At 48.8% G+C, this 26476-nt stretch overlaps 1 protein-coding gene across 4 annotated transcripts; it reads right to left on the bottom strand.

Annotated features, from left to right (window-relative positions):
• Positions 1-1291: 1291 nt before the first annotated feature.
• On the bottom strand, positions 1292-16990 carry WDR89 (WD repeat domain 89). Of its 4 annotated transcripts, XM_033136196.1 has the most exons (3): positions 16909-16972; positions 10435-10545; positions 1292-2943 (listed from the first exon to the last, which is right to left on the bottom strand). In XM_033136196.1, exon 3 carries the CDS (start codon positions 2900-2902, stop codon positions 1739-1741), a length of 1164 nt encoding a protein of 387 aa, XP_032992087.1. In that variant the 5' UTR covers positions 2903-2943; positions 10435-10545; positions 16909-16972; the 3' UTR covers positions 1292-1738. The 4 variants fall into 4 exon arrangements, with proteins under 4 accessions (XP_032992087.1, XP_032991939.1, XP_032992006.1 ...); XM_033136048.1 differs by lacking the exon at positions 10435-10545 and having other exon boundaries at positions 16909-16990; XM_033136115.1 differs by lacking the exon at positions 10435-10545 and having other exon boundaries at positions 16885-16964.
• Positions 16991-26476: the final 9486 nt, after the last annotated feature.

Below are 26476 nucleotides of genomic sequence, written 5' to 3' on the forward strand. Positions count from 1 at the left end.
CCCACACTGTAGTAAACAAAAGGAAGTTTTTATTATCTAGACTTAATCTGTTATTCTTACTGCCAGCATCAATCCAGAAAGAAAAGAAACTATATTTTTAAAAAATCCGCAACACCTGTTTACTGCCAAGTGATGGGGAGAAACATACAAGACACAGTCCTGGTTTCAAACTGGTGCCAGCTCTCGAGGTGGGGGTGAGGGAGAGACACCAATCAGTGCCTGTCTCCAGCCTTGACAGATCTGGGTAAATCTGGGTATCGTACACAACTTCAAAGCAACGGTGTGCCTACAAAATCAGCCACATGAATCCATGTATCATTTACAAAATAAGTAAGACGTTTTCTCTAATAATAATCAGTTTTTGAAGATGCATAGCTTCAAATTCCAGGCTTTCATTTTTATATCCATGGATTTCAGGGAACTGAAAGTCTGCAGAGATCGAAGGAAACTACCTTGTGTCTTTATGAGATACGCGGTGCTAAAGTTAGCTAGCAGTTCCCAGTTTTCAGTTCCTCATCTGGACCAAAGTTCGAAAAACAACTCATTCAGAAGAGGAACTAAAGGGAATGAGCGAATTAGCTATGATCAGAGTAGATCCAGTAAAATCAATGGGCTTAAGTAATTTCAGCGGGTCTACTTTTCAGTAAGATTTAGTTGGGCATCACCCAAGACCTCAAAAAAATGGTTCAACTACCAAAAAAATCAGAAACTTCCATGACTGGTAAGACTCCCCTTCAAGATCCACAATAAATGTCTCCAGTCATAACAGTCATGTTTGCACAATGCGCATAAATGCACAATGGCCTCTGATAACAAATAAGGAACTGGGTGTGTGCATCCCAAATCATGGGAACCATGTATTCAGCTTGTAGTATTTCCAAATGGAGACCAGTTCCCTTCCCACCGGCAGAAAATGGATGAAATCGGAAGCAGGCAAGGACTACAACATCTGTCAGCTGCAGCTACTATAGCAAATGGTCAGGGATGGTAGGAGACCACAGGCTAGTCCCCACCCCAAAATTAGATGCTGTGTGCATCCAGTTCATACATCGGAGAGGAGGACTTGTGTGACAAATATCAAGTTTCACAGAACTGAGAGGGTGCAGAAGGGAACTTTCTGATCTTGCCATTCTCGGTTTGTCCCTTGTGCCCCCTTTAGTAGGCTTATCTCCCTCTTCCTCCACTCCCCGTGACTTCAGGCATCGTTTTAAGAAAATTCCATCTATAGCAAAATATAATTCGGGCTGCTGGAATCTAGAGAGGAAAGGTTGTCATAAGCAGCTTCAGACAAAAGAACGATACCTTTTGATTTTGCTTGGCAGGCTTCTCGTATCGAGGCACCGGTCCCGTGCCAACTTTGCTAGAAGTTGGGGTCCCCACTGACACGGAGAGGATATTTTCCGAGTAAACAAGGCCACGGCTGTGGAGCCGTACACGTCAAATACCTGCAAGGAACTCGCACATGCATGCACACACACTCCCAAAGTGTTGCAACTTTTCGAAAGGTCAACTCTCTACGAGTGGAAACTGCAGCACCCTAAAGACCAACTAATTAATTATGGCATAAGCTTCCGTGTGTGATGAAGCAGATCTTAGTCCACGAAACATTATGCCATAATAAATTAAGTCTTCAAGGTGCTGCAAGACTTGTTAATCCCCCTGAAACGGGCTAAGGCAGGTACCCTTCTGGAATCACTTTCAGGTAGAGGCCTCCTCACTCCCCATCGCCGCCACCTCTTTACAAAGACGCCTGTTTTTTCTTGCTCTTGAAAGCGTGCTGGTGAACTCTCAGCCGCTGGTGAACAGAGGAAGCAGTCTTCATAGAAGTCTTCTTTCCAAAGGCTTTCCCCACGGCTCCAGGTTTCCATAGCAACAGCTGCGCATCCTCTCCACCGGTCAGCAAAGAGTCATCTGCCACGTTCCAGCAGAATGAGCGGACAGGAGCAGAGTGCCCATCCTGAAGGACCCCTACAGAACTCAGGCCACCAACCCCACAGTCCAGGAGGCAGATGCTTCCTGTTGACGTTCCCCCGACAACAAGCAACGTGTCCATCGTTTCATGGTACAAGCCACCGATTAAGTAGTCCAGCTTGGTGCTTTCTCCACGTCCTGCTTCTCGGGCGTCTGGAACATGCAGCAATGTGACTGGCTCCTCGGTCTCCAGCTGGGCGAGATCCCACTGACAAAACCCTTCATCGTGCGTCGTGCAGTAGACCTGCCGGTAATCTTTCCCGGACCACCCGACGGAACTGACCGACGAGTCGGAGTTGCAGGTAGCAACCAGCGCATCTTCTTCGCTGTCCTTGTTGATGTCGAAAACGTTCACCAGCCCGTCGGTCGACCCGGAAACTAGCAGGTTCTGCTTGATGGGGTGGAAACGAATTCTGGTGATGTCATCGTTGTGGGTCTCCGAGTAGAAGCCCAGAGGCTCTTTGCTGGAAGCTACACTCCCCGTGCAGCTCCGGGCATCCCAGAAGGCCATGAAAACATCGTCCCCCACTTTTTCTGTTCCAGCGCAGACTATGAGGTCGTTGCAGCTTATGTCAAAGCTAACGAAGACATTTGAAAGGGAGCCACAGAACAACTGCGCTGGCCCTGCAGTCGCCAGGCGCGTATCCCAGCATTTCACTGTTCCGTCGCTGCAAGCGGAGAACAACACACTTTCACACGTGTGTGCGAATCGGACGCCGCTGAGCAGCCCGGGACGGCTGCTATATTCCCGCAGCAAAGTGAGCGCCTCTCTGTCGTAAACCCTGATTGATTTATCGGAACACAAAACGGCCACCAGCTGCCTCCCTCCGCCTCTTGAAATATCCAAGTCCAACAGATAAGTGGGGTCTTTTGCCAGTGCACACCGTTTTGCTATTTGGAGACTGGAAAACTGCTCCTTGATCTTCTCCATAGCAACTGCGACTAAAACTGCATCCTCAAGAAGGTAGAGGTCTGGAAAATAGAAATAAGGCCAAATTAAATAAAGTCTCCACTGTTAATCCTTTCAAGAGCAGTTTTCGGCACAAGAAAGGTTCCGCTAGTGGTTTAAATCAAGGATAAAAGTAAAGGGACACCTGACCGTTAGGTCCAGTCGTGGACGACTCTGGGGTTGCGACGCTGATCTCGCTTTATTGGCCGAGGGAGCCAGCGTACAGCTTCTGGGTCATGTGGCCAGCATGACTAAGCCACTTCTGGCGAACCAGAGCAGCACATGGAAACGCCATTTACCTTCCCGCCAGAGCAGTACCTATTTATCTACTTGCACTTTGATGTGCTTTCGAACTGCTAGGTTGGCAGGAGCTGGGACCGAACAACGGGAGCTCACCCCGTCGCGGGGATTTGAACCGCTGACCTTCTGATCGGCAAGCCCTAGGCTCTGTGGTTTAATCAAGGGTAGTCAGCGTGTTTATGCTTGAGAGCTGTTCTTACTATCCTGACAGTGGTTTTGGGGATGGAGGAAGCATTGCGCTCTGGAAACTGACCTTTTCAAGTGCCATAATAAAGTTGGTGTCATCCAGCAGTTTGGAGTATGTCCTCTGTTGAGGCATACCCAGGGCATTACAAATAAAATCCAACAGAGATAGATATCAACATTTTCAAGCATTTTTTTCCCTTATGCTTGAGGTTTGGGGCAAACTTTAACCAGAAATTATCCAGAGTCTTTATTCGGCTAGATGAAATTGGCCATTCCTAGTTTACAAGTCAGCATAGAAGTAAATACTCCTAAAGGCCAGTTTGAAAACACTGCTAAGACCCGGGTATGAATAAAACCAATGCAATGCAACACAATACAACCCAAATCATCATCAGCATAACACCATCACTCATTAAAAGATGATGTGCTACTAGCAAACCACACAGGCAAAGACAAGCCAACTGACATCACTGTGATGTTAGGTGATTGACAGGTGGGTGGGTAGCCCCACCTGCCCGTCCCTAAGGCACCTCCAGCCAAATCTCCAGTTTCCATTCAGAAGAAAAAGAAGCAATGAAGCCATCAGACATTTGAGGAGCATTTCCCTGGACTTCCTCAAGAGACATTGTGGAGATCTGGAAGGAGAACAGACCTGGAGCTCTTCCAGGGTACTATTGTATAAATCTGCATCTATGTTCCTTAAAATAATAATGATAATAATAAAGTCATTTCCACATTTTCTGGGGCAATGTTTACATGTCCTTGCCGTCGGAGGGCACCGCCTTCCAGAGGAAAGGGCAGCATCCCACACAATGGGGTAATAACCGACGAGGGTGTATTTTTGTCGACTGCCACATCTCATTAAGTCGCGCCGCGGACATGTGGCGAAATGTCAGCTGGCGAAAATGGAACCCTACCTCTCATTAGGAATGCCCGGCTGAAGGTTAAACAAACAGAGCAGGCAGAGAGTCCAGGGTGTAGCCAGAGGTTCTTCCTCTTTGGAAGAGGAAGCCGCTGGGAGACTTTGATGGGAAGAGTTTCAATAGGAGGCAGGAGAAGGCCCTCCCTCCCCCCTTCTACCCACTGGGTCACATTTATGGGAGAAGTGGGGAAGTCGTGATCTTCCATGCACAATGGGAAATTAAAGAGCTGGGAGGCAGCCAGCTGCAGACATTGTCAGGGCAGATGGGAAGCCTACAAATGCAGGATCTAGCCCGTGGCTGCTGTTTTCACTTATTAATCCCAATGCGATTAATCCCAGGGTTGTTAATAGCTCGGCTCCCCTTTTTCCCTGCATTCCCCCCCCTTTCATATACATCAAGTTTTTCTGGGCAAAATGCAGTTTCTGGATGTTATGCGAGAGGGAGTGGGTGGCTGTGTCAGGGAAAGAATACATGGCAAAGGGTTAATGGCTCAGGGCTCACGTTCAGTCCTCAGACCAGACAGGGCAGGGTTAAACTGCACCCAGAGTCCCAACTCTGGGTCCTGTTCCTTTGGCGCAATGTCCGGCCGTTGAGTTGAGCAACTCGCTTCGGCAACCTCTATCCCTGTAAATCATGGGCGGCGGAAACCAGCTGCCCCTCCCACTGTTGTTGGACTGCGATTCCCAACAGGCCCCAGCATGGCCAATGGGCATGGATGATGGGAGTTGTAGCCCAACAATACTGGCTTAAATACTGCTTTCCACACATCCCCTGCTCCCCCCCCCCCCGTTTCAATCAGACTGTCATCGAATCAGGAGGGAACTCAAAGGTCATCCATCACAAGGTTAAGGAAGGCACCTGCAGCACTCAACCGTGGGACCAGAGCCTCTCTCTGCCACGGACAGGGGCATGTTCAGAGGTCAACAAATTTGGGGTTGCCTTAGTGACCAACAAAAGGTTTGTCTTCATCAGCACATGCCCCTGATCTTGTGCTTGTTGTTGTTGTTCAGTCGTTCAGTCGTGTCCGACTCTTCGTGACCCCATGGACCAGAGCACACCAGGCACCCCTATCCTCCACTGCCTCCCGCAGTTTGGCCAAACTCATACCAGTCGCTTCGAGAACACTGTCCAACCATCTCATCCTCTGTCGTCCCCTTCTCCTTGTGCCCTCCATCTTTCCCAACATCAGGGTCTTTTCCAGGGAGTCTTCTCTTCTCATGAGGTGGCCAAAGTACTGGAGCCTCAACTTCAGGATCTGTCCTTCTAGTGAGCACTCAGGGCTGATTTCTTTAAGGATGGATAAGTCTGATCTTTTTGCAGTCCATGGGACTCTCAAGAGTCTCCTCCAGCACCATAATTCAAAAGCATCAATTCTTCGGCGATCAGTCTTCTTTATGGTCCAGCTCTCACTTCCATACATTACTACTGGGAAAACCATAGCTTTAACTATACGGACCTTTGTTGGCAAGGTGATGTCTCTGCTTTTTAAGATGCTGTCTAGGTTTGTCATTGCTTTCCTCCCAAGAAGCAGGCGTCTTTTAATTTTGTGACTGCTGTCACCATCTGCAGTGACCATGGAGCCCAAGAAAGTAAAATCTCTCACTGCCTCCATTTCTTCCCCTTATGCTACATCTCTGAAACAGCCTCGTTTTCTCCCTTCAGCCTGGAACTACAGTGACCTGGAAGGGACAGAAACAAGCCCCCATGTATCCACTGGAGCCAAAGAGAGGTGGCAGAGGTTTGCTCTAGATCTCTACTTGCATCTTGCAAAGTGTGGAACTACAACCAATTTCCATGCTTCCCCCCAAGTTTGGGGCTTGTCTCTCTCACCACAGCCCAAATGAACTCCCACCATGGTAGAGGAGCCAAGCTGTACTGTCAAACCACAGCCAGGCCTCTTGTCTTGGGAGAGGGGACATCCCTTTCTACTCTCCTGAAGTCACTATGAAATAAATAAACAAACTATCCTCCCCCTAGCCTTGCCTCTAAAGCCACCACGGCACTCTCCTAGCGAACGTGGCTTGCAAAACTGCTTCAAGCCATCAATTCAAAGAAACTATGGTTTGAATGGATGGACGTGACATGTGAAACCGTGGCTGGAAGTAAAATTTGCTCCAAAGAGATGCAAAGCTTAGCTTCCAGTTTGCAAACCACGGTTCACAGGGAGAAGATGATGCACCCGTACAAGACCTCCAAATGTTGCACAGGGGGACTAGGAGAATTAATTGGAATTCAATTATTTAATTACTGATCGCAAAGTAGTATTTGAAACACCATTTTCTCCAAGAGTATATTGGAGGTGCTAAAGGACCATAAAACCTTCCATGGCAGGCTTGAAATATCGGTCCGCATAACTTTTAATGCTACTGGAATATAGATATAGATGTTCAGTCTTTGACACACTAGTTATAAACAGCATTTCTTAGGCTAAAGAGAGATCAGTGAGTCATTAAAATCCTACAAGGTTTTCAAAAATAGACCGGTGATTCATGAATTGCATTCTTCCTCCTACCAGAGAATCTTTTGGCAACGAAGCGGTTTTCACAATGGTTGCTGTCTCCCGAGAGCAAGGCCACTGCGGCAAGTAACCGCTGGAGAGCAAACCCCACGCAAAGCAGCGGTGTCGTCATATTTATGCCAAGCACGGCTTGCGTCTGCCTGCGTTGAGCCACCAAGACCACACAATCTCTTTGCTTTCTCTCTCCTGCTGTCTCTCACCCTCCCTCACCATCAGGTGGCTCAGAACTGCTGCTAAAAAAAACCTCTTCCCTGTTTCTACTGCTACCACTTTGTCCTGGCTTTTTTAGTGCCTGCCCTGGGCATCTCACTATTTTTGGCACATCATTTCCAAGTTTCTAGTCCTTAAGGGCTCTCCCAACCTACTAACGACACCCATGTATCGCATAGGAACACAGGAACCCGATGCAAAGTCAAGCCATGAGTTCACCAAGTTCAGTGTTGTCTACCATGTTGAGAAGCAGTTTCCTGGGGTTTCAGGCAGGGATTTCCGTCTGTCCGTCCCCCCAAAATGGAGGTGCTGGGAATCAAACCAAGGACCTTCTGCATGCAAAGCAGATGTTCTACCCCCTAAGCTACAGCCCATCTCCAGGTGCAGAGACGCCAATGCGTCTGGAGGGGGTAGAACAAGGCGTGTCAATTTGCTCTGCCTCTGAAGGATGCTTTTAGCCCAGAAAGGAGGACACAGGCCGTTCAAGGATGCTGAGAAGTAAAGGAAACACATCACCTTCATTTGCTTCTGTCCACAACAGGCACCCGAAGCTCAGAGCACATTAGAAACTCAGGTATATAAGCTAGATGCCAAATGGCACCTTAAACCAGGGCTGCAGTCGCCAAAACGGAATGTCTAGTCGCCATTTGGGGGCAAGACGGCTCTAAAGTCTTATTTTCCAAATGATGGACTGACTGCGATTGGTTATCCGTTAAGCATCTGGCTAGTTCAGATGACAATCCTGAGCTAGGTTAAGAACCTTGAGAACTTGAGGAAGAATAGTCACTTGATCTACGGACTGTCCACAAAGGTATCTGGCCAATTCCTGCCTCTTTTTCTTAATGTTGACACGGACCATTCATAACGTCAGAATAATCCTCACAGCTGTGAGCAGGACACTGGGGTGGGCTAAGTGAAGACAAGCTGCAACAATTAGCTCTAACATTGTTCACTTCTCCTGCTCAGGCTGCACAGAAAAAGCATTTTGGTTCCTGAAATCCATTGTGATTGTGCAGATAAAATATAATGGATAGAATTCTCCACAGGATGTGTTGCTACTGCGTGAAAACAGTCCAGACCCAAGGATCCCTCGGCTTGCACCTCCAGATTTTGGAAGTATCAGGCGCCATCCTAGCACCCCGGCATCTGCACTTGGTCACAAGTGGCCGGTAGCCTGGCGAATTTGGAATTCTAGTCTTCTTCTGAGTAAACATACAAAACAATGAGCTGCAGATCAAGTCGCTGGTTAAAGTTTAAAATCTTCTGACAGCGATGTTGCCCCAATTAATCAGGCAAGGCCCACAAGTTATTTTCAATGCAAGACCTTATAAAATCTGCTAATAGCGAGCATCCTATAGAGAGCCAGTGTGGTGTAGTGGTTAAGAGCGGTAGGCTCGTAATCTGGTGAACCGGGTTCGCTTCCCTGCTCCTCCACATGCAGCTGCTGGGTGACCTTGGGCTAGTCACACTTCTTTGAAGTCTCTCAGCCCCACTCACCTCACAGAGTGTTTCTTGTGGGGGAGGAAGGGAAAGGAGAATGTTAGCCACTCCTTAGGGTAGTGATAAAGTGGGATATCAAATCCAAACTCTTCTTCTTCTCTTCTTCATCCTCTTCTAAGGTGCTGCTGCAACACTTGCGCTTCATGCCAAATGAAAGAGCATGCCTTTTTCTTAGAGACTATTGCTCTGCTCATATGCACCCCAGACATGTGGATGAAAGATCCCCAGGGCCTTATCCTTCCATAATAAATAAATAAATAAATAAATAAATAAATAAATAACTAACTACCTGACATTCAGAAAAAATCTGAAGGCAGCCCTTTTTAGGGAAGTTTTTAATGTTTGATATTTTTGTATTTGATTTCTGTTGGAAGCCGCCCAGAGTGGCTGGGGAAATCCAGCCAGATGGGCGGGGTACAAATAATAAATATTATTATTATTATTCCACAGAAAACGGGTCCATTTCCTCAAGCCACTTAGCAACAAGGAATGGATCATAGAATCCTAGAGTTGGGAGGGACCCCAAGAGACATCTGCTCCAACTCCCTGGAATGCAGGGATAATAGCAGTTGCTAGGACAATACGAGGCAAGCTTGGTGGTTTGCGGTGTGTTCAGCTTTGCTTAGTAAATGCAGGTAAAAATAAACATACTGTCAGGGATTTACTCCTTCCCTTGGATGTTGCTCATGAGTAAACAACAAGCCTTTAGGTAAGCTAAAACTATTTATTGTCCATAATGGAATTACAGAGTCTCTGCAGCCATGACTGCTCAGTCAGTTTCAGTTTCTCGGAGTGGCGGGCTTTCGTGCACCCGCCAACACAACCAACGGCTCGGCACCCTAAAATGACGTCTGCGTCTCCTCCTACCCCCCCCCCGGCTCATCTTCCTGTCTGTGCCTGACGGTGCTGGGTCTCTGCTCTGTCATCCCCAGGCCTGGCATCTCCCTCTCTTCCGGAGACATTTCCTGACAGGGGCTGGAGGAGGAAGATGAATCTGTGGAGATTATGGGTGGCTGTTCTCTATAGCCCAGTGACCCCCCCTTCACTGGAGGAATCGCTATCTTCCCTCCCAGCTCTAGCTTGCTCCTCTCTCTCTCCCTGCTCCTCCCGAGTAGTCCCTCTTTCCCTGACAATACTAAAGCTGAACCCTCTGCAGGGATGCAAACCAGCAATTTCCCTGTGCAAACGACCCTAGTTTGCACAGGGTCTGCTCAACATTTTCTAGAAAACTGGCATCGCCAATGCAAGTTTAGTAAGGAACCAGACCAAACAATCTAATATTGTTGAATTGTTTTATGAGCAGGTATGGGGAACCTGTGGTCCTCCAGACATGGCTGGACTCCAACTCCCACCGGCCCCAGGCGGCAGGACCAATGGGAGCTTCAATCCAACAACATCTGGAAGGCCACAGCTTCCCGAATCCAGCTTAAGTCACACCAAGCAATGTCCAAAAATGCAAAAACCTAGCCGAGCCACAGCCTGAATGCTTATGTGCTATAGGGATGAGGCAACTGGAAGATCTCAGAAAAGGGGAAGGAGGCAGAGGCACCAGGGAAGATGCGGCAAAGTACACAGGTGGGGTTTTTTTTAAGTGTAGCTCAAGCAAAGTGATAAAGAGAAGAAGAGAGAATAACAAACTCCCCATGAAGGAACTCTATGAAGATTGGATTCTCAACATGCATTTTTACTTGTTTGCTCCCACTTCAAGGCAGATCCGAATGTTGGCATAACTTTAGGCTGCAGAATAAATCGCTAAGCTGTAAAGCTGGAAGGTACCCCCAAGGGCCATCTAGTCCAACCCCAAGCGACGCTGAAGCATCCCTGGCAGATGGCCACCCAACCTGTTTAAATATCGCCAAGGAAGAAGAGTCCATCACCTCCCAAGGGGATCTTCTCCACTGTCGAACACTTGCGGAAAGATCTTCCTAAAATGCTCAGTCGGAATCTCCTTTCTTGTCTTTTGGATCCGTTGGTTCAGGTCATCCCATCTGCAAAGGCAGAAAACAGGCTTGGATCATCATCTACGTTGCCCTTCAGACAGGAAAAGAAACCCAGGACTGTTCAGTGTAGTTGAGGATACAATTTCCCCCATTTATAAACGAGGATACACGTATCTGAAATGGGTGGACTATTGTGGTTAAAGTGTTGGACTGGGACCAGGGATCAAATCCCCACTCAGTTATTGTTGGAGATTTCAGAGTTGCCTACGTGCAGAATTGCAGCTGTCTATCTCCAAGCAATTAGTAGTTGGCAGAAAGCCCAGATCTGCTCTCTCTCAGACCCTTAGCAACGACCTGTGATTGGTCAATTGAGTTCCTAAAGAACTGAGCTCTGTGTGAGAGCTTTGTGGTTAGTGTGTGGTTGGTGTAGAGAACGTGGTCAGTATAGAGAGAGAGAGAGACAGAGAGGAAAGATTTTATGTTTTGTTTCTTTTATTTGTAAAGTCTGTAAATAGTAACTTTATGGAAACTAGTTGCTTCAATCAATAAATACTGTATATAGTTATCCAGTGAGTTGCTGAGTTCCTGCGTTGAGCTGTCTAGTCAATTTCACAACAGCCAGAAGCTTCCAGAAAAGTCTGCGTCTCCTGACACTAAATCTTAAGAGTTATGAAGGGGACAAAGCAGATCTAGGTAGGTTACCTTGAGCTCCTCAGAGGAAAGGTGGGGATTTAAATGTAAAAAGAGAGAGAGAGAGAAATAAGCATTAAAAGCAAATAGGTGTTTTGGGCTCCTTTTCATCATGTGTTGGATCTGTTCATAAGCAAAGGCCTAACTTGCCCATCCACTTTCATCTGGCTGTTAAAATCTGGTTGGAAAAGAAAAAAAAATACCTATGTTTTCCTCCTGGGGTGGGGGAGGCAGTCACTGCATATATCCTACTGTGCAGGCTGTGCAGATTAAGACAAAAGGGGATTCAAAATGATTCGCAGAGGGGGATGAGGGAGGCGAAACTGGAGCCTCAAGGAGCGTCGGAGGAGGAGGCCTGTAATCAAGAGAGCCAGGCAATAAATCCTGGGAAAGGCTCAAGCACAGGCATCCCCAACCTGCGGCCCTCCATATGTTTTGGCCTACAACTCCCATGATCCCTAGCTAACAGGACCAGTGGTCAGGGATGATGGGAATTGTAGTCCAAAACTTATGGAGGGCCAAAGGTTGGGGGTGCCTGTTCACCAGGGAGCAGATCACCAGGGAGGTGTCTGTGATATCGGATGCCTCTAATCAGGCACCTCCTCAAGGGCCACTGTTAAAGGAGCTTCTGCCTAGGGAGGCACCAGTAAGTTAATAAAGACTAAGCCAGCATCTCCGTCCACAAGGAAATGGAGACACCGACACAGGCAAACCTCACGGGCCCAGCCCACTCGCTGCTCCTTTCCACCCTCAAAGTCAGCGGTTGGAAGGAGCAGCACAGGGCGGCTTCACAAAGCAATGCTGGGAGGGAGAAGCTCCATGTCCCCCATCAGACGATGTTATGGACCAGCTGGCTGCAGAGGAACAGTGGGGGGCACCAGCTAGAGAACCCCCAAGGGAAGATGGCTCAGAGCCTAGGAATTGGTGGTGGGATGACAATGAGCGGTCAGAGGGAGGAGACAGGGAGGAGGAGGTTTGGGAAGCTGAGGAGGTAACAGGGTTTAGTGAGCTGAGAGAGTCTGTGGCAGAGAGGAGTCCAGAAACAGAGGCAGAAGCAGGAGGGCGGGAGGAGGGAGGCCAAGAGGCAGAGATGAGTCCGCCTGAGGAAGAGTCACGGGCCTCTCCTTCTCCTGCTGTGACAAGCTCCCTGCCCTACTTGTCGCCCAGAACCAGAAGAGGCATGAAAAGGGCAGAGGAGAGGTTGGCTGCATGCAGGCGCAGTCTCTGATTGACTGGGGAAAGTCCTGGAGAGGAGAGGACTCAGGCAGCTGTGGGGAGGTGGGGACTTTCAGTCTCAGCAACTGATTCATGGGGGCAAGAGATGTGTTCCTGTACTCATTGGGCCTGACGCCCTGCCAAGTCTGTGCATATCATGTTTCGACTAGTAAGGAGTTAACTGAAACCAGCACAGTGTGATTTACTGCTGGTTTACTCCTGACGGCTAAGGGGCAGATGAGAGCGTGTCTTGCTCCAAGGAAAGGGACAATCAGGAGCTCACTTAAGATCCAGGCTGTTCCGTTGAAGCCCACCCACCCACACTTGATGTCATGTAGGGCAGAGGGCCTGGCTTCTTCAAAACAGCCTCAAGGACGAATCAAGAGGTCTTGGCAGACTACCTTTGGCCTGCAGGCTAGAGTTTACCCCACCTTTGACCTAAGCCATGCAGTCAGAAGAATAGGCCACTGCTTTTCCACGGTAGCCCGGAAGGGAAGCCTGAACATCCTGACTACGGAAAATAATACTTTGAAGCTTTTTAAGCGCTTTGCAAAAATGCAGACACCAAGCATTTCAACACTGGGCTATTTCAAGGAAAGAGCCACCAAAACAACAGGTAAAACAATCCCAAGGTTGGAATCAACAGCTCAAAGCAAACTCCAGAACAAGAAAACAATTCTTATTTAAAAAATAAGTCTTGAGTGTGACTCATTTTCTGCATTTAATTATTTCTCTGGCTGGGCCTTCCATCTCTCTTGCGATTCCCACACTAATGCACATGTGTTATTTTAGAAGCCAGGTTTCCAAGGCAATAGGACCTGGAGAAGCAACGCAATTGGCAGCCCATTTGCTCGGCACCTCTGGAATCTATCTTGGAGGAAAGGAAGATCTTTATGCCTTCGAAGAACAGAGCTGTGTCCAGTAACAGCTTCCAGCCCGAAGGACAGCTAAGACCAAATGTATCATTAACTGCAGGCACGCACCTTTGTAGGCTGAATTCGAACTCAGAGCAACTTACGAGTGAAATTATAAATTGTTCTGATAATGAATGCAGTTGCTGAGCACTGACCGGCTTGGAGTACAAATAGGGACTCTGCAAATCAAGAGAGAGGCATCAGCACACTTGGAAGGCGTGCAGGGAAGTAACCCCAAGGGTTATAGAAGCGCTAAAAGAAACCACCCGTTTTTAAAACAAACATAAGGTGACAAGAAGCCCAATGAGGACTGAAAATGATTAGTAGTCCTGAAATGTTAAATTACAATAGGACGACGACGGGGGTGGGGAACGGAATAGTCTGCCAAAAGATAGCCTGGCTAAATTGCAGGGGGCTGGACTAGATGACCCTTAGGGTCCCATCCAACAATTCTACAATTCTATTTTTTCTCTCCAAAGCGCTTTGCATGCACTATCTAGTCCCAATTCTTAAATCCCTGCAAGGTAAGTATTATTACCCCCATACTTCTGATGGGCAGACTGAGGCCGAGAGATAGGGCCTTGCAAGGTGAGTATTATTACCCCCATACTTCTGATGGGCAGACTGAGGCCGAGAGACAGGGGCTTGACTGAAGGCCACCTAATAAGTTCCTGGCAGAGGTGTGATTCAGACCAGGGACTTCCCGATTCACAGCTCGGACATTTTAAGCCACCGCTCTGCACCTCCAGGTCCCTTAACACCAGAAACAAAAAGAACCAAGCAAAATTTTAAAACGGCCGCAATGATGAAGCTAGATAAACGAAAGGAACAGCGAAAACAGAATCATAAGAAAGGAAACGGCAAAGGCAGACTAAGGGTGCTATCCAGCGTAGCACTGTGTTAAACTACAGCATGCTTGTTCCACTGGCAAAACGTCCTGCACTGGGGAACGTTGCTGTGAACTTTGGTGCACACAAGACCCGGCAATCGGTTGCACGGCGAGCTTCTGCTGGTGCAACTGTTACGCTGGGTTCGTCGGCTGTGCAATAATAAAACTCGCCCGTCCGCTAGCACAAGAGGTCTTGCACTAGCAGATGAACGGCGTTTTGTACAGCCCTATATAACTAACAAGGACTCCAACAGGGGAAATGCCTAAAATACTTGTAAAAGCCTGTTTAGAAACAAGCAAAAGAAAGAGAGCTGGGCACAATCAAATGAATAATCACTTGGGTGATTACTGTATTCCTTTATTTAAGCACCGCCACAGATAAAGATTCCCTCTGCTGAAAAAAGACCTCCAACTTTTTCTGTCGGCAATGCAGTAAGGAGAGCCTCAATAACTACCAGTAAGTAAGAAACTTGAGCGTGCGTGTACGATTCCCGAGATATCCCCAGATCAGTTAGGACTGTAACTGTCAACATACTTGGAATACAACCCCCAAACCAACTGGAAGGCAACAAAATTGACCAAAAGGAAAAGATATAAATTATAAAATACTTGCTTAAGCAAAAATGTGTATCTTGTGTGTCCTTTGTGACCCTGTATAGAAATGATCATACTTAATTTTGGATAAGGAGCCACTGCTGTATGCAACAATCACTAAGCGCCATTTACGCGCATTCAATATGTGCATTGCACCAAACCCACGAGTGACCCAACAACGTCACAAAAAGGGGCAGAACATGGCAGGAACGGGGTGTCTGCAAGCTTTTCTCATGGTGTTCCAAATATACATGATTTTACTTAAACGTGTGGTGCCTTGGAACATAATCCCTGTGTAAATCGGGAGCGGTTTGCAAAGCTCAAGTTTGAATTTTGCAGTTGTCATTTTACTAGTTTAACAATATCTTACCAGTTTCAAGACCTGTCACTACGGACATGGATCTGGGTGATAAGAGCAGAATGAAACCGCTAGGAAGCAAAAGATCTGGCTGAAGAGCTTCGGGAGAGATGACGCTACTATAATCATTCATAGAAAGGTAGGTAGCCGTGTTGGTCTGCCATAGTCGAAACAAAAAAAAATAATCCTTCCAGTAGCACCTTAGAGACCAACTAAGTTTGTTCTTGGTATGAGCTTTTGTGTGCATGCACACTTCTTCAGATACACTGAAACAGAAGTTACCAGACCCTTATATATAGTGAAATTGTGGGGAGGGGTACAAAGCTCTTTTTATGCTGTCCTCCTGAAAACCCTGTAAAGTATGTTACTTAAGTTCACTTATCAGGAGAGGCAAAGTGACTTCCCTGTGGTTAGAGGCAGCAATGCTTCTGAAAACCAGTTGCTGGAAACCATATATACCTACCCAAATCTTGAGTTTCTTCACAGGCTCAGATTCAGGTGCTGTAGCCAAGTTAAGCGAGGTTGGCAGCTACCAAGGAGAGGGCCTTCTTAGTGGTGACACCCTTGACTGGAATGCAGGGCCCAGATAGGCTTTCTCTACGTGGAAACTGTGGCCACGTAGGGAGATACTGCAAATCGCACATGCCATGAACGTGTGTGCCCCTGGATGAATTCAATACATCTTAGGACACCTTCAACCACCACTTTTGCAGTCTGCAATTTCACAGGAGCTGCTACTCACATCGCTCGGGTAACAGCAGTAGCTGAGACAATCGGAGCATGGAGTCTTACACATGAGAGAGAGATGTGGGGAAGACAGTATATAGCTAAATTATTAAAATACAAAATCTATATATGTAAAATTATAAAAAAATACACGGGAATTTGCAGGTATTTTTCCCAAGGGGTAGGAACAAAGTAAAGTGGGGGACCAGGATATTTTCTGATACACACAGACAAAGGAGAACAGTGCCTTACATTTTTCATATTTCAAGTTATCATTATTATTATTATTCATGTCTCTGCTATGCTGCTTTATATTTTTAAGAAAAATTGTCAGCACGCTTCTCAACACATTGAAACATCAAATAAAACAAGCCAGAATAAAAACTTACTGAAGAACCTAAAATAGAAAGTCTACGTTCAAAGCAACACAATTAACAGGGAATTAAATGCACATTTATCGCAGCAAAGTTAACAAAAACAAAAATCTAAAACATTTCAAAAGAAAAAAAGTTCTACTAAAACGAGAACGTTACTTTCTAAAAAAAAAATGAAACCTGGGAATCTGAGAATTATAGTTTGGGGCAACAGGAAGGGCAACTGAGCCCGCTCCCCCACCATGGACCCCCATGCACACATGGGGAACAACAAAACCAACTGCCTAATCCTTTTCACACGTGCACAAGCCAAGGCCCAACTTCCTACACCACCGAAGTAATTTCAGGAAGGGATCGTTTTAGAGATACCGTTGTGAGAAATGTTTTTTTTAAAAACAAAAACAAAAAAGTAGTAATAATGATGATGGTCATGAAGGAACATGCAAGGGCGGCCCAGGAATTTCTGGAAATTCGTAGTGCAAAATTATTTAACTGAGCAGGGAGTATATAACTTTATTTTACTAACCCAACTTAAATAAATAATGTAATTTACAAATGAAAAGAGGGGGGGGAGAAATTATGCGGAACAAACAAGCAATAAACAAGACACGCACAATTCACACGTATCAAACGGAAAGACACGTGTATTACCTGGCGCAGGCGGGTTAAAGAAGAAGCGACTCCCTTCCCGCGTGCTCTACTTTTCCTTCCTGCTCCAGCAGCTGCCTCCTCTCAGCGCAGCCCCATTGGTCGGTTGCTCACGACGCAACGACGACGACAGACTCCTGCGCTGATAAGATTGGTCAAGGCAGCAGCGAGGGAGTGACTTTCCGAACGCCTCGCCCACATCGGTTATTGAGTTAAGAAAGGCAAGGGCAGCGGACGGCCAGTACTTCCGGGTTACACCAAAACGCCGCCATTTGAGGGGCGCACGAGTAGAATGCATAGAATTTACTCACCGACCTCCGTGTGTGCTATCAGCAGCATTGCAGCTCCTGCGCTTTTATTTGTAACTTGCTTTTGCTCCGTTTCTCAGCTAGATTGGTAAAAAAGAGCGTTTTATATGCGTTGTATATGCGATGTGACACTGTGACACCAGATGGCGCTGTGGAGCCCTGTCTTTCCCTACCTTATTTCCCTGTATGAGTTTACAACGCGTTTAATTGAATCGCTTCTTTGACCTGTCCAGATCCAGCCAGGCGTCCCCGATCCTATCTTTTTGTTCTGACTTGACTCTGCCCCACATATTCGATGGGGAGCCGGAAATGTAGTTTGTGTAGCGTCAATTGGTTTTGCAACGACTCACCCCCTTGGAGGCAAGAGGGGGAAGGATGCAAGCGGACAGCGCGAGCAAATGGAGAGGCCTGCTGCTGCGTAGCGTGGCCGCCAGAGGGAGCTGCCGTACTGCTTTTCCTAACGACGTGAATTATTTCATTGTGCAGCCCGCAGTACTGTGTCTATTTATTTTATATGCAAGAAAATGGAAAGAAGATGCAAATTGGAAAGGGTGGAAGAAACGGGAGGATCATTAGGAGGGGTTTAATTTGAACCAGGCATCAGACCCAATAATAACAGAACCAGGTGGTGGTGGTATTTATTAAGGCACCTACACTTTTTAAAAGAAGAGATAGCCCTTACCTGCACAAGCTCCCAATACAAGATACAAAAGGAATGAGGAGGGCAAAGCAGAGCAAATTCAGGATGATGATGATAATAATAATAATAATAATAATAATAATAATAATAAACTTTTATTTGTACCCCGCCCTCCCCAGCTGAGACTGGGCTCAGGGTGGCTAACATCAAATATGAGGAGGTGCAGGACCCGGCGAATCCATAACCTTCTGGGATCCTGACTGCATGCTCTGCTGTGCCTCCCTTGTGCTTGTGTGCCGGGCTCGACTGGCTGGCTGGCTGCAGAGAGTGAGCGAGACTGGTGCCTCTATTGCTGGCTGCCTTGGCAGCCTCCCTCCCTCCTTGCCCTCCCCCAGCCAGGCACTGTGGCCGGGCAGTCAGGCTGAGCATTTGGCCAGCAACGGGGGGGGGGGGGGAGAGAATCCATATCCCCGCTCTGCCTTTGCATGGCTGCAACTGTGAAGCAACAGGCGATGCGGGGAGGAGCTTGGAGGGTTCTGCGAGAGAGTTGTGGGGAGGCCAGGAGAGGAACGACTCCAGAAGTATTCCTTCCCCCCCCTCCCCGCACACACGCCTTCTCGCCATTTGGACATGCACATTGCACTCTATGCACCCCCGTGGGGAACCTTTCCTAAAAATGGTCAACAACTTTGGGGGTCCCTCCGCCTAAAATAGGTTGACAATTCTGGGAAATGGGGGGGGGGGATGCCGGAGGGATCTTCGCACCACGGCGCCGGATATGCTTAAGACGGCCCTGTGGAGATGGAGAACTGAAACTGACAAATGTCTCCCACATGCTTTTGACAGACAACTCGCACCTCCCAGGAGCTACGTGCTTGAGTCCATTTCTGTGGCACTCCGTCCCAGCTGAGATCAGACTAGATGAACATCTAGTGCTTGGTGAACCCTTTTTAATTATCATTTCACTTCATATAGCTGTTTCTCCTTTACATCTGCAGGTGAGGCGGTGGAAATGCTGGACCAGTGTCTTTCCTCGGCAATGGACTGGATGAGAGCCAAAAAGCAGAAGCTCAAACCAGCTAAGACAGAGGCACTGCTGGGGGCGGGGCGGTTTACACTACCTCTTAAGGAACAGGTATGCAGCTTGGGGCTGCTCCTGGGTCCACTTCTGTCGCTTGAGGTCCAGGTGGCCTCGGTGGTGCAGAGTCCCTCGTAGCCAAGTAGGATTGTCTTCCATGAACACGGTTTTAACAATCAGTCCGCAAGTGACTGTGGAGGCCAATTCTGGATCCACACGTCCTTCCACAGTGGGGACATAGGTTTCCGGGTGGGAGTTGATCACGGTGAGGGTTTGCCAAACATGCCTTCCTCTTAGCACGTTTCTCTCTTTTGTCCTGAGTTCGAGTGTCTTCAAAGCCCATGACACCTTTGCTAAAGGCTGTTCTCCAACTGGAGCGCTCTCAGGCCAGTGTTCCCCCGTTGTGGGTGTTTATACTACATTTTGTTAGATTTGCCTTCAGACAGTCTTTAAACCCCTTTTGTTGACCGCCAGCATTACGCTTTCCATTTTTAAGTTCGGAATAGAGCAGTTGCTTTCGAAGATGACCATCAGGCATCCGCACAACATGACCAGTCCAACAAAGTTGATATTGAAGAATCATTGCTTCGACGCTGGTGATCTTTGCTTCTTCCAGTACACTGGCATTAGTTCGTCTGTCTTCCCAAGTGATGTGTGAAATTTTTCGGAGACACCGTTGATGGAGTCAGGTTACTGCAACACATTATACAGGGGGAGGGGGCTGCCTCTGAAGACAGTTTGGAAAATTCAGCTTGGTACAAAATGCAATGGCCAAATTGCTCACCAGAATAAGACGGTTTGAGCACAGAACACCAATCCTGGCACAACTGCACTGGCTACCGATTAGTTTCCAGGCCCAATTCAAAGTGCTGATGTTGACCTAGAAAGCCTTACAGGGCTCAGGACCTCAATACCTTAAGCACTGCCTCTACCCATACGAAGTGACCTGGACCCTGCACTTATCGTCCAAGGCCCTCCTTTATGCCCCCCCATCCCAGAGAGGTTCGGAGGGTGGCAACACGAGAACAGGGCCTTTTCTGTGGTGGCCCCGCAGTTGTGGAAGGTGTTGAGATTCATTCCCCGTGTGCAGTCATGGGTTTGTTGTCTATCATATGACGGTGTGTGTTTTGATTCCACAGGAATGGGAAGTGACGAATACAGGATGTTTGTATTATTGTGTTTCCTGAAGCGGGACTATTGTCCTTTGTTCTTTCTCTTTGCTGTGTGATGATAGAGAGAGGGGGAGCCATGTTGCAGTGCTCCATGTGTATTTATATGTCAATAAAGTAGATTAGCCCAAATGCTGAGTTCTGTTACGCAACTGCGCAAATCTCTGCAGATCCTTAAGTGTGCTGATGTCTCCTGGCATCAGTCGCTGTGATGTTCGGGCTGAGGCACGCTTTTGAAGCTCCCGAACAATTGTCCAGGAGGAAGGGAACATGCCAGTCGGGCATGTTCTCTGCCAAGGTTCTTCTTGTGAGTAGGACAAATCCTCTCCCCAGAGAGGCTTGCTTGGCGCCATCATTACAAATTTTTAGGAGCCAGGCAAAAACATTCCTCCTTTACCCAGGCTATTAAATAATCTATGGTCTGTGAAAGTGTGGGGGAGAGGACTGTTATTATGACGACAATTTTATTATTCGGCTGTCTGCCAGTATGCTTATTATTATGATTTTTATCATTGATCCTGGGAACATCTGATAAAGGGTGGTACGTAAATTGAATGATTGTGTGGTTAATTTGAATAGTTTCCTCGTTTCCTTCTTTCCTAATCCAGTTGCTGGAAGTCACAGGAGGAGAGAGGGCTCTTGTGTTCGAATCCTGCCTGCTGGTTCCCCACAGGCATCTGGTTGGCCACAGACTTTTATCTTATGCTCTAATTTTATTGTTCTGCCTTCTGGGCAACTGAGACATCCCCACAGGCGTAACCAAGTAGTGTACCCAACCCCTCTAAATATATATTCCCCCGCCCACGTGAAATGTGGGGTGTGAACTATTCCTTCCCGATCTGTCCGGTGATTTTTTTTCTGGGTGAAAAAGGTGGGGAAACTCACCACAAAGTTTGTTTGTTTGTTTGTTTGTTGCAGGCCCAGTCGCTGTGTCAACCCGCCCCCGCCCCCCCCCCCCGCCCCCAGCAATAGCTGAATGTAAGATGTGGTTAATAAACTCAAGCAGACAATGGTCTGGATCGCCACAACTACAGATACAGGTTTGGCTCAGGCACTGGGTGTTCCAGCACCCCTAGACCAAAAACAAAAACCAATCATTTATTATTTTAAAGTATGGGAACTCAGTTCCCCGAGTTCCTGCTAAAATAAACAACAACCCCAAACCTCTGGACCTCTCCCTGCAGGTTAAGGCTTTTTTGCTTTCTGATAAGAAAGTCCTCCGCTGCCATCCACCTTGGATGTCTTGAGCAACAGCAAACCGGTGCCACAGGCTCGCTGCATGAATAAGACCCAGAGTGCCTGCAGCAGCAGTGTCGCAACGCTTTCCGAGAGTGGAGTTGGCAGGACTGTTCTCAACAGGCTCGTGATGGGAAAACGTAAGCTTGGGATCCCCATGCAGGTGGCAGGCAGGTGGACGGAGGCCGTGCGAAACCAGAAGTGCTGCCAGTGTGCCAAAGAGAGCAGCCCTGCAGGACCCGGCGGCTTTTGCTGTGGCACTGCCAGGCCCCTTCCTGTGTGTGATGGCCTGGGAGTCAGACTCTGATGCTGAACCTGAGGGATCCCAGCCTGCACAGGATTCCCCGCCTCCAGAACCAGCTGAGCCGGGGACCAGGGCTTGAGCCTGAAGGATCCCTACCTGTGCTGGATCCCCAGGTGCAGGCATCAGCGGAGTCTGCTCTGGCTCCTGATGGGAGGGAGGACCCATTGCCTGCAGGTGCTCCACTCCCAGCCTCTTCAGAGGAAGCTGAGGCATCCCCTGGGTCCTGTAACCCACCAGCCTCTCCTGAGCTACAGAGGCTCAGGGCAGAGAGGCGAAGAGAGCTAAGTGCTTACAGGAGGAGTGCTTGCCTCCAGGCCCGGAGGAGAGGCGAGTCTCTGGAGGATCGGGGCCGCCCTAAGCATAGGGCCAGATAAAAGCCAGCCAGACCCAGCCCAAGTTGCGTGAGCAACTTAGTTGCAAATGTATGCTTGACCTGCAACCTCGTGCCTGAACCTGCCTTGGACCTTGACCTGCTCCCTGCCTTACTCCCCACCGGACTGACCTCCTTTGGACCCCTAGACCCAGGACTGGACTTGGACCTCGCTTCACGGACAAAACAAACCCCCGGGGCCAGCACACTGTGGTTTCCAGCGACTGGCAATGAGACGCATCCCTGCCTCTGACTGTGGAAGCAGAGCGCATCCATCGTGGCTGGTACCCATCGACAGTCAAATCCCCCATGAATTTCTCTAGTGAGTCTTCTTTCAAAGCCATCCAAGATGGCAGCCATCACAGCTTCTTGGGGGAGCTGGCAGGGGAACACACTGTGCTTCTTCTGGGGTAGTTTGCCCACCTTTGGTCCCCACCCTGCGCTCAGCTGTCACGTGTGGCTCCTTGAAGATGTCAGCATTTGGCACTGGCCACACCCAGGGAACGGCTTTGACTGGGCGGCTAAACCAGGAGAGGGCAGCCGATGTGTCTCAAACCCTCAGGGATTTAGGGGCTTCCCTGCATGCGGAGACAGGCTCTGGTGGATTGAGCAGACGAAAGCAATAATGGGTCGAACGGTCAAGAAGGTAGTTTCTGCATGAGGGGCAGATGGGGCTCGTCCACCTGGGAAGCGGTCAGCATGTGACAGAGGCCACACTCTAGGTAATGGCATCTACTGGCCAGCTTAACCAGGTGAGGGTAGCCAATGGCTCTCGAACCCTTGATGAGTTAGGAACTTCCCCTGCATGTGAAGACAGGCTCCGGCGGATTGAGTGGACGAAAACAATAGTGGGTCGGATGGTCAATAAGGCAGTTTCTGCACAGGCTGTAGAGCAGGCTTCCTCAAACTTGGCCCTCCAGATGTTTTGAGACTACAATTCCCATCATGCCTGACCACTGGTCCTGCTAGCTAGGGATCATGGGAGTTGTAGGCCAAAAACATCTGGAGGGCCGGGATTGAGGAAGCCTGCTATAGAGGGAAGTAGCCTATCTAGAAGGAAGACTCATCTGAAACTTCCACTGCCTTGCAGGCTATCTTCGGGAGAAGAAAGGGCTAGGGAGTAAACCCTAAACAAATCCAGAGTGGAGTCCCTAAGGCAGCTGGATGGTGCCTTGTACCCCTCCTTCCAGCAGCTCCTGCAGCCAAACTGGTGCCAAATGTATTGCTCTGCTTTCCTTTGGACCACATTAGTGAAGCCAAGGGGTTTGTGTGTGTGTTTTGGGCAGCCCAGGACCTCCAGACACACTGCCCAGTCTTGCGCCCTGGAGAGGTCACTTTGGTACTGCTAACACAGCGGTTTGACTTCACTTCCGCATGCATTGCCTAAACGACAGTTCCTGGGTTAGAGTGGGGTTTTTTTGTTATGTGCAGGGGGGGTCTGAAGGGGGGTGGGGAAGAAACAGAAGTTTGGGAGACCACCAACGTGGGTCAGGTGGGGGTGATGAAGTGCTCCCTGCATCTTGACAAAGAGATGCTGTGGGCAAACCTGGAGACGACCCTGCCATGCCATGCCATGGCGCTTTATGCAAGGCCTCTCCTTTCCCTTGCTCCCCCACAACAAACACTCTGTGAGGTGAGTGGGGCTGAGAGACTTCAGAGAAGTGTGACTAGCCCAAGGGCACCCAGCAGCTGCATGTGGAGGAGCGGGGAAGCGAATCCAGTTCACCAGATTACAAGTCTACCGCTCTTAACCACTACACCACGCTGGCTCTCTAACACAGGGTCATCTTCCAGCTAGCCAGAAGCACGTCTGCTTGCCTTTACTCCACAAAGGACAGTGTCAGCCGGATTCCAAGGAGAAGTTTATTGATACAACAAACTTTTGCAGCAGGTGGAACCTCACCCTCGTTCCTTCCAGCACCCCGTCTGGGGCTTAAAGCGGCAGCTTCTTCTCAGACACAAAGAGACTCCTGCCTGCAGCTTATGTTAAGGACTGCGGCTCAGGGGCACAGCACCTGCTTTTCGTGCAGAAGGTCCCAGGTTTGATCCCCGGCTTCGCCAGGTTGTGCTGGGTCCTTCCTCTATCTGAAACCCTAAGGAGCTGCTGCCAGTCAGTGTAGGCAATATAGAGCAAGATAGATCAGTGGTCCGGCTCAGTTTATGCAGCTTCCTGCGCTCTTATTTCAACCGGCCTTTTCTCCACAGCAAAGGGGTTTGGGATATTGCTATCATTCTTAAGGGAAACAAAAACAAAAAGTTGGAGCATCTACATTGCATGTTGAACGCCTCAAGTTGAACCCCTGACCAGGGCCGGCATGTCCATTTAGGCGAACTAGGCAATTGCGAGAGGCAGTGAAGGATAGGCGTGCCTGGCGTGCTCTGGTCCATGGGGTCACGAAGAGTCGGACACGACTGAACAACTGAACAACAACAACAGGCAATTGCCTAGGGCGCCAAAATGGAGGGGGCACTGGCCAGGCTTGGGCGGGACGGGCTAGCAGCAGCTTCTCTGCTGTAGCAGAGAGGTGCTGCTTTCCCCCTACACCACCCCCCGGCTCCCGCTAAAGCAGGCTTTGGCGGGGGGCGGGGCGGGCGAGCAGCAGCTCCTCTGCTACAGCGGAGAAACTGCTGCTTGCCTCTCCACCACCCCCACCTCCCGCTAAAGCAGGCTTGGGCGAGGGGGGGGCGGGGGCGGGGGCGCGCCATAAGGTGGTTCGCCTAGGGCGCCAGAAGCCCTAGCACCGGTCCTGCCCCTGACATCTCCCAGTAGGGCTGGGAATGTCCCCTACTTGAAACCCTGAAGAGCTGCTGCTGCCAGCCAGTGTAGGCACTAACAAGTTAGGTGGGCCAGTGGTCCGAGTTGGTGTAAGGCCACTTCCTATGCCTCCTTTCTTCTTTGCTGCTCCCCCCTGGGATTCTTTCTCCCCTTGGTTTCAGCAGACGCAACACACCTTCTCCATCCTTCCCCTTCTGTAGCACTTGGGCCCTACATCTGCAGAACTCTTCCCAGCTCCCGCCTTTCCTGCTCGTAGCAATGGCCTGCATTCATAAGCCCGGAAGAGTTGCACATTATTTGCTTCCACAGTAAAAGTGCGCTCTTCACCTGAGCATCTGATGTCTCTCTGGAGCCACCTCATGGTGTCGTTGTTAGCCAAGGCTTCCCAAGGGGTGTTTAGATGCTGCCCTCTGATTCAGTTACAGATATATTTACAGAACTGATATCCCACCCTTCTTCCTGAAGCCAAAGAAGAGGAAGAAGAAGAAGAAGAAGAAGAAGAAGAAGAAGAAGAAGAAGAAGAAGAGTTTGGATTTGATATCCCGCTTTTCACTACCCGAAGGAGTCTCAAAGCGGCTAACATTCTCCTTTCCCTTCCTCCCCCACAACAAACACTCTGTGAGGTGAGTGGGGCTGAGAGACTTCAGAGAAGTGTGACTAGCCCAAGGTCACCCAGCAGCTGCATGTGGAGGAGCGGAGACACGAACCCGGTTCCCCAGATTACGAGTCTACTGCTCTTAACCACTACACCACACAGGGGTCCCTTTACCTTTACCTTTAAAGTTTATCCTGCTGAACTCCTGCTTCAATCGCTCTCTCTCAGCCTACCTCAAAAGGTTGTTGTTTTTGGACAGGGGTCAGCAAACTTTTTCAGCAGGGGGCTGGTCCACTGTCCCTCAGGCCTTGTGGTGGACCGGACTATATTTTGGAAAAAAAATATGAACGAATTCCCCTGCCCCACAAATAACCCAGAGATGCATTTTAAATAAAAGCACACATTCTACTCATGTAAAAACACGCTGACTCCTGGACAGTCCGGATTTAGAAGGCGATTGGGCTGCATCCGGCCCCTGGGCCTTGGTTTGGGGGACCCCTGTTCTTGGAGGAAAGACAAGATAAAATGGCAATTAAATAAAACAGACAGTATGAATTGCAGTAGCGGAGCAGTCTCATTGCGCAAAGGAGCCAAGCCTTCTGAAGCTCATGGAAGCTAGCCGCAAAGCTCAGCATCTGGTTTGGGGCAAGTCGTTCTCCTGCCTCTCTCAGCGAGTTAGTGGCTATAAGGGTTCACCGCAGCCTACTCGCAACCCTTAGGTTAGGGCAGGAAAGGGAGCTAAATGAATAATCTTAAATAGAAAGGCAGGTGTGAACAGCTAAATTGTCCCGCAGGGATTATGCAAGGGGTGGGTGGGTCGGTGAGGACGTCCAGGCACGTCCTGAAAAAAGGGAAGACTTGAGAAGATTTTATCGACAAGTTTTCAGCAGTTGATTCAGAAGGTGAAGTTTAGGTTTGATATTCAAAGAACAGCTGGTCTCAACCGCAAGAGGAAAGCCAGTCTGTGCGGGGCTGGGGGTTTTTGTTTGGAGGCGGGGGGGGGGGGGATTTCCAGCTACCTGCGCAGACCTGCCTGCCATGCCTCTACAAGGGGCTTTCTGCCGCCTCCCAGAGCCCCCCTAGCCTCATTCCTCC

The sequence above is a fragment of the Lacerta agilis genome, chromosome 1, assembly GCF_009819535.1.
Source record: "Lacerta agilis isolate rLacAgi1 chromosome 1, rLacAgi1.pri, whole genome shotgun sequence".
Lineage (NCBI taxonomy): Eukaryota > Metazoa > Chordata > Lepidosauria > Squamata > Lacertidae > Lacerta > Lacerta agilis.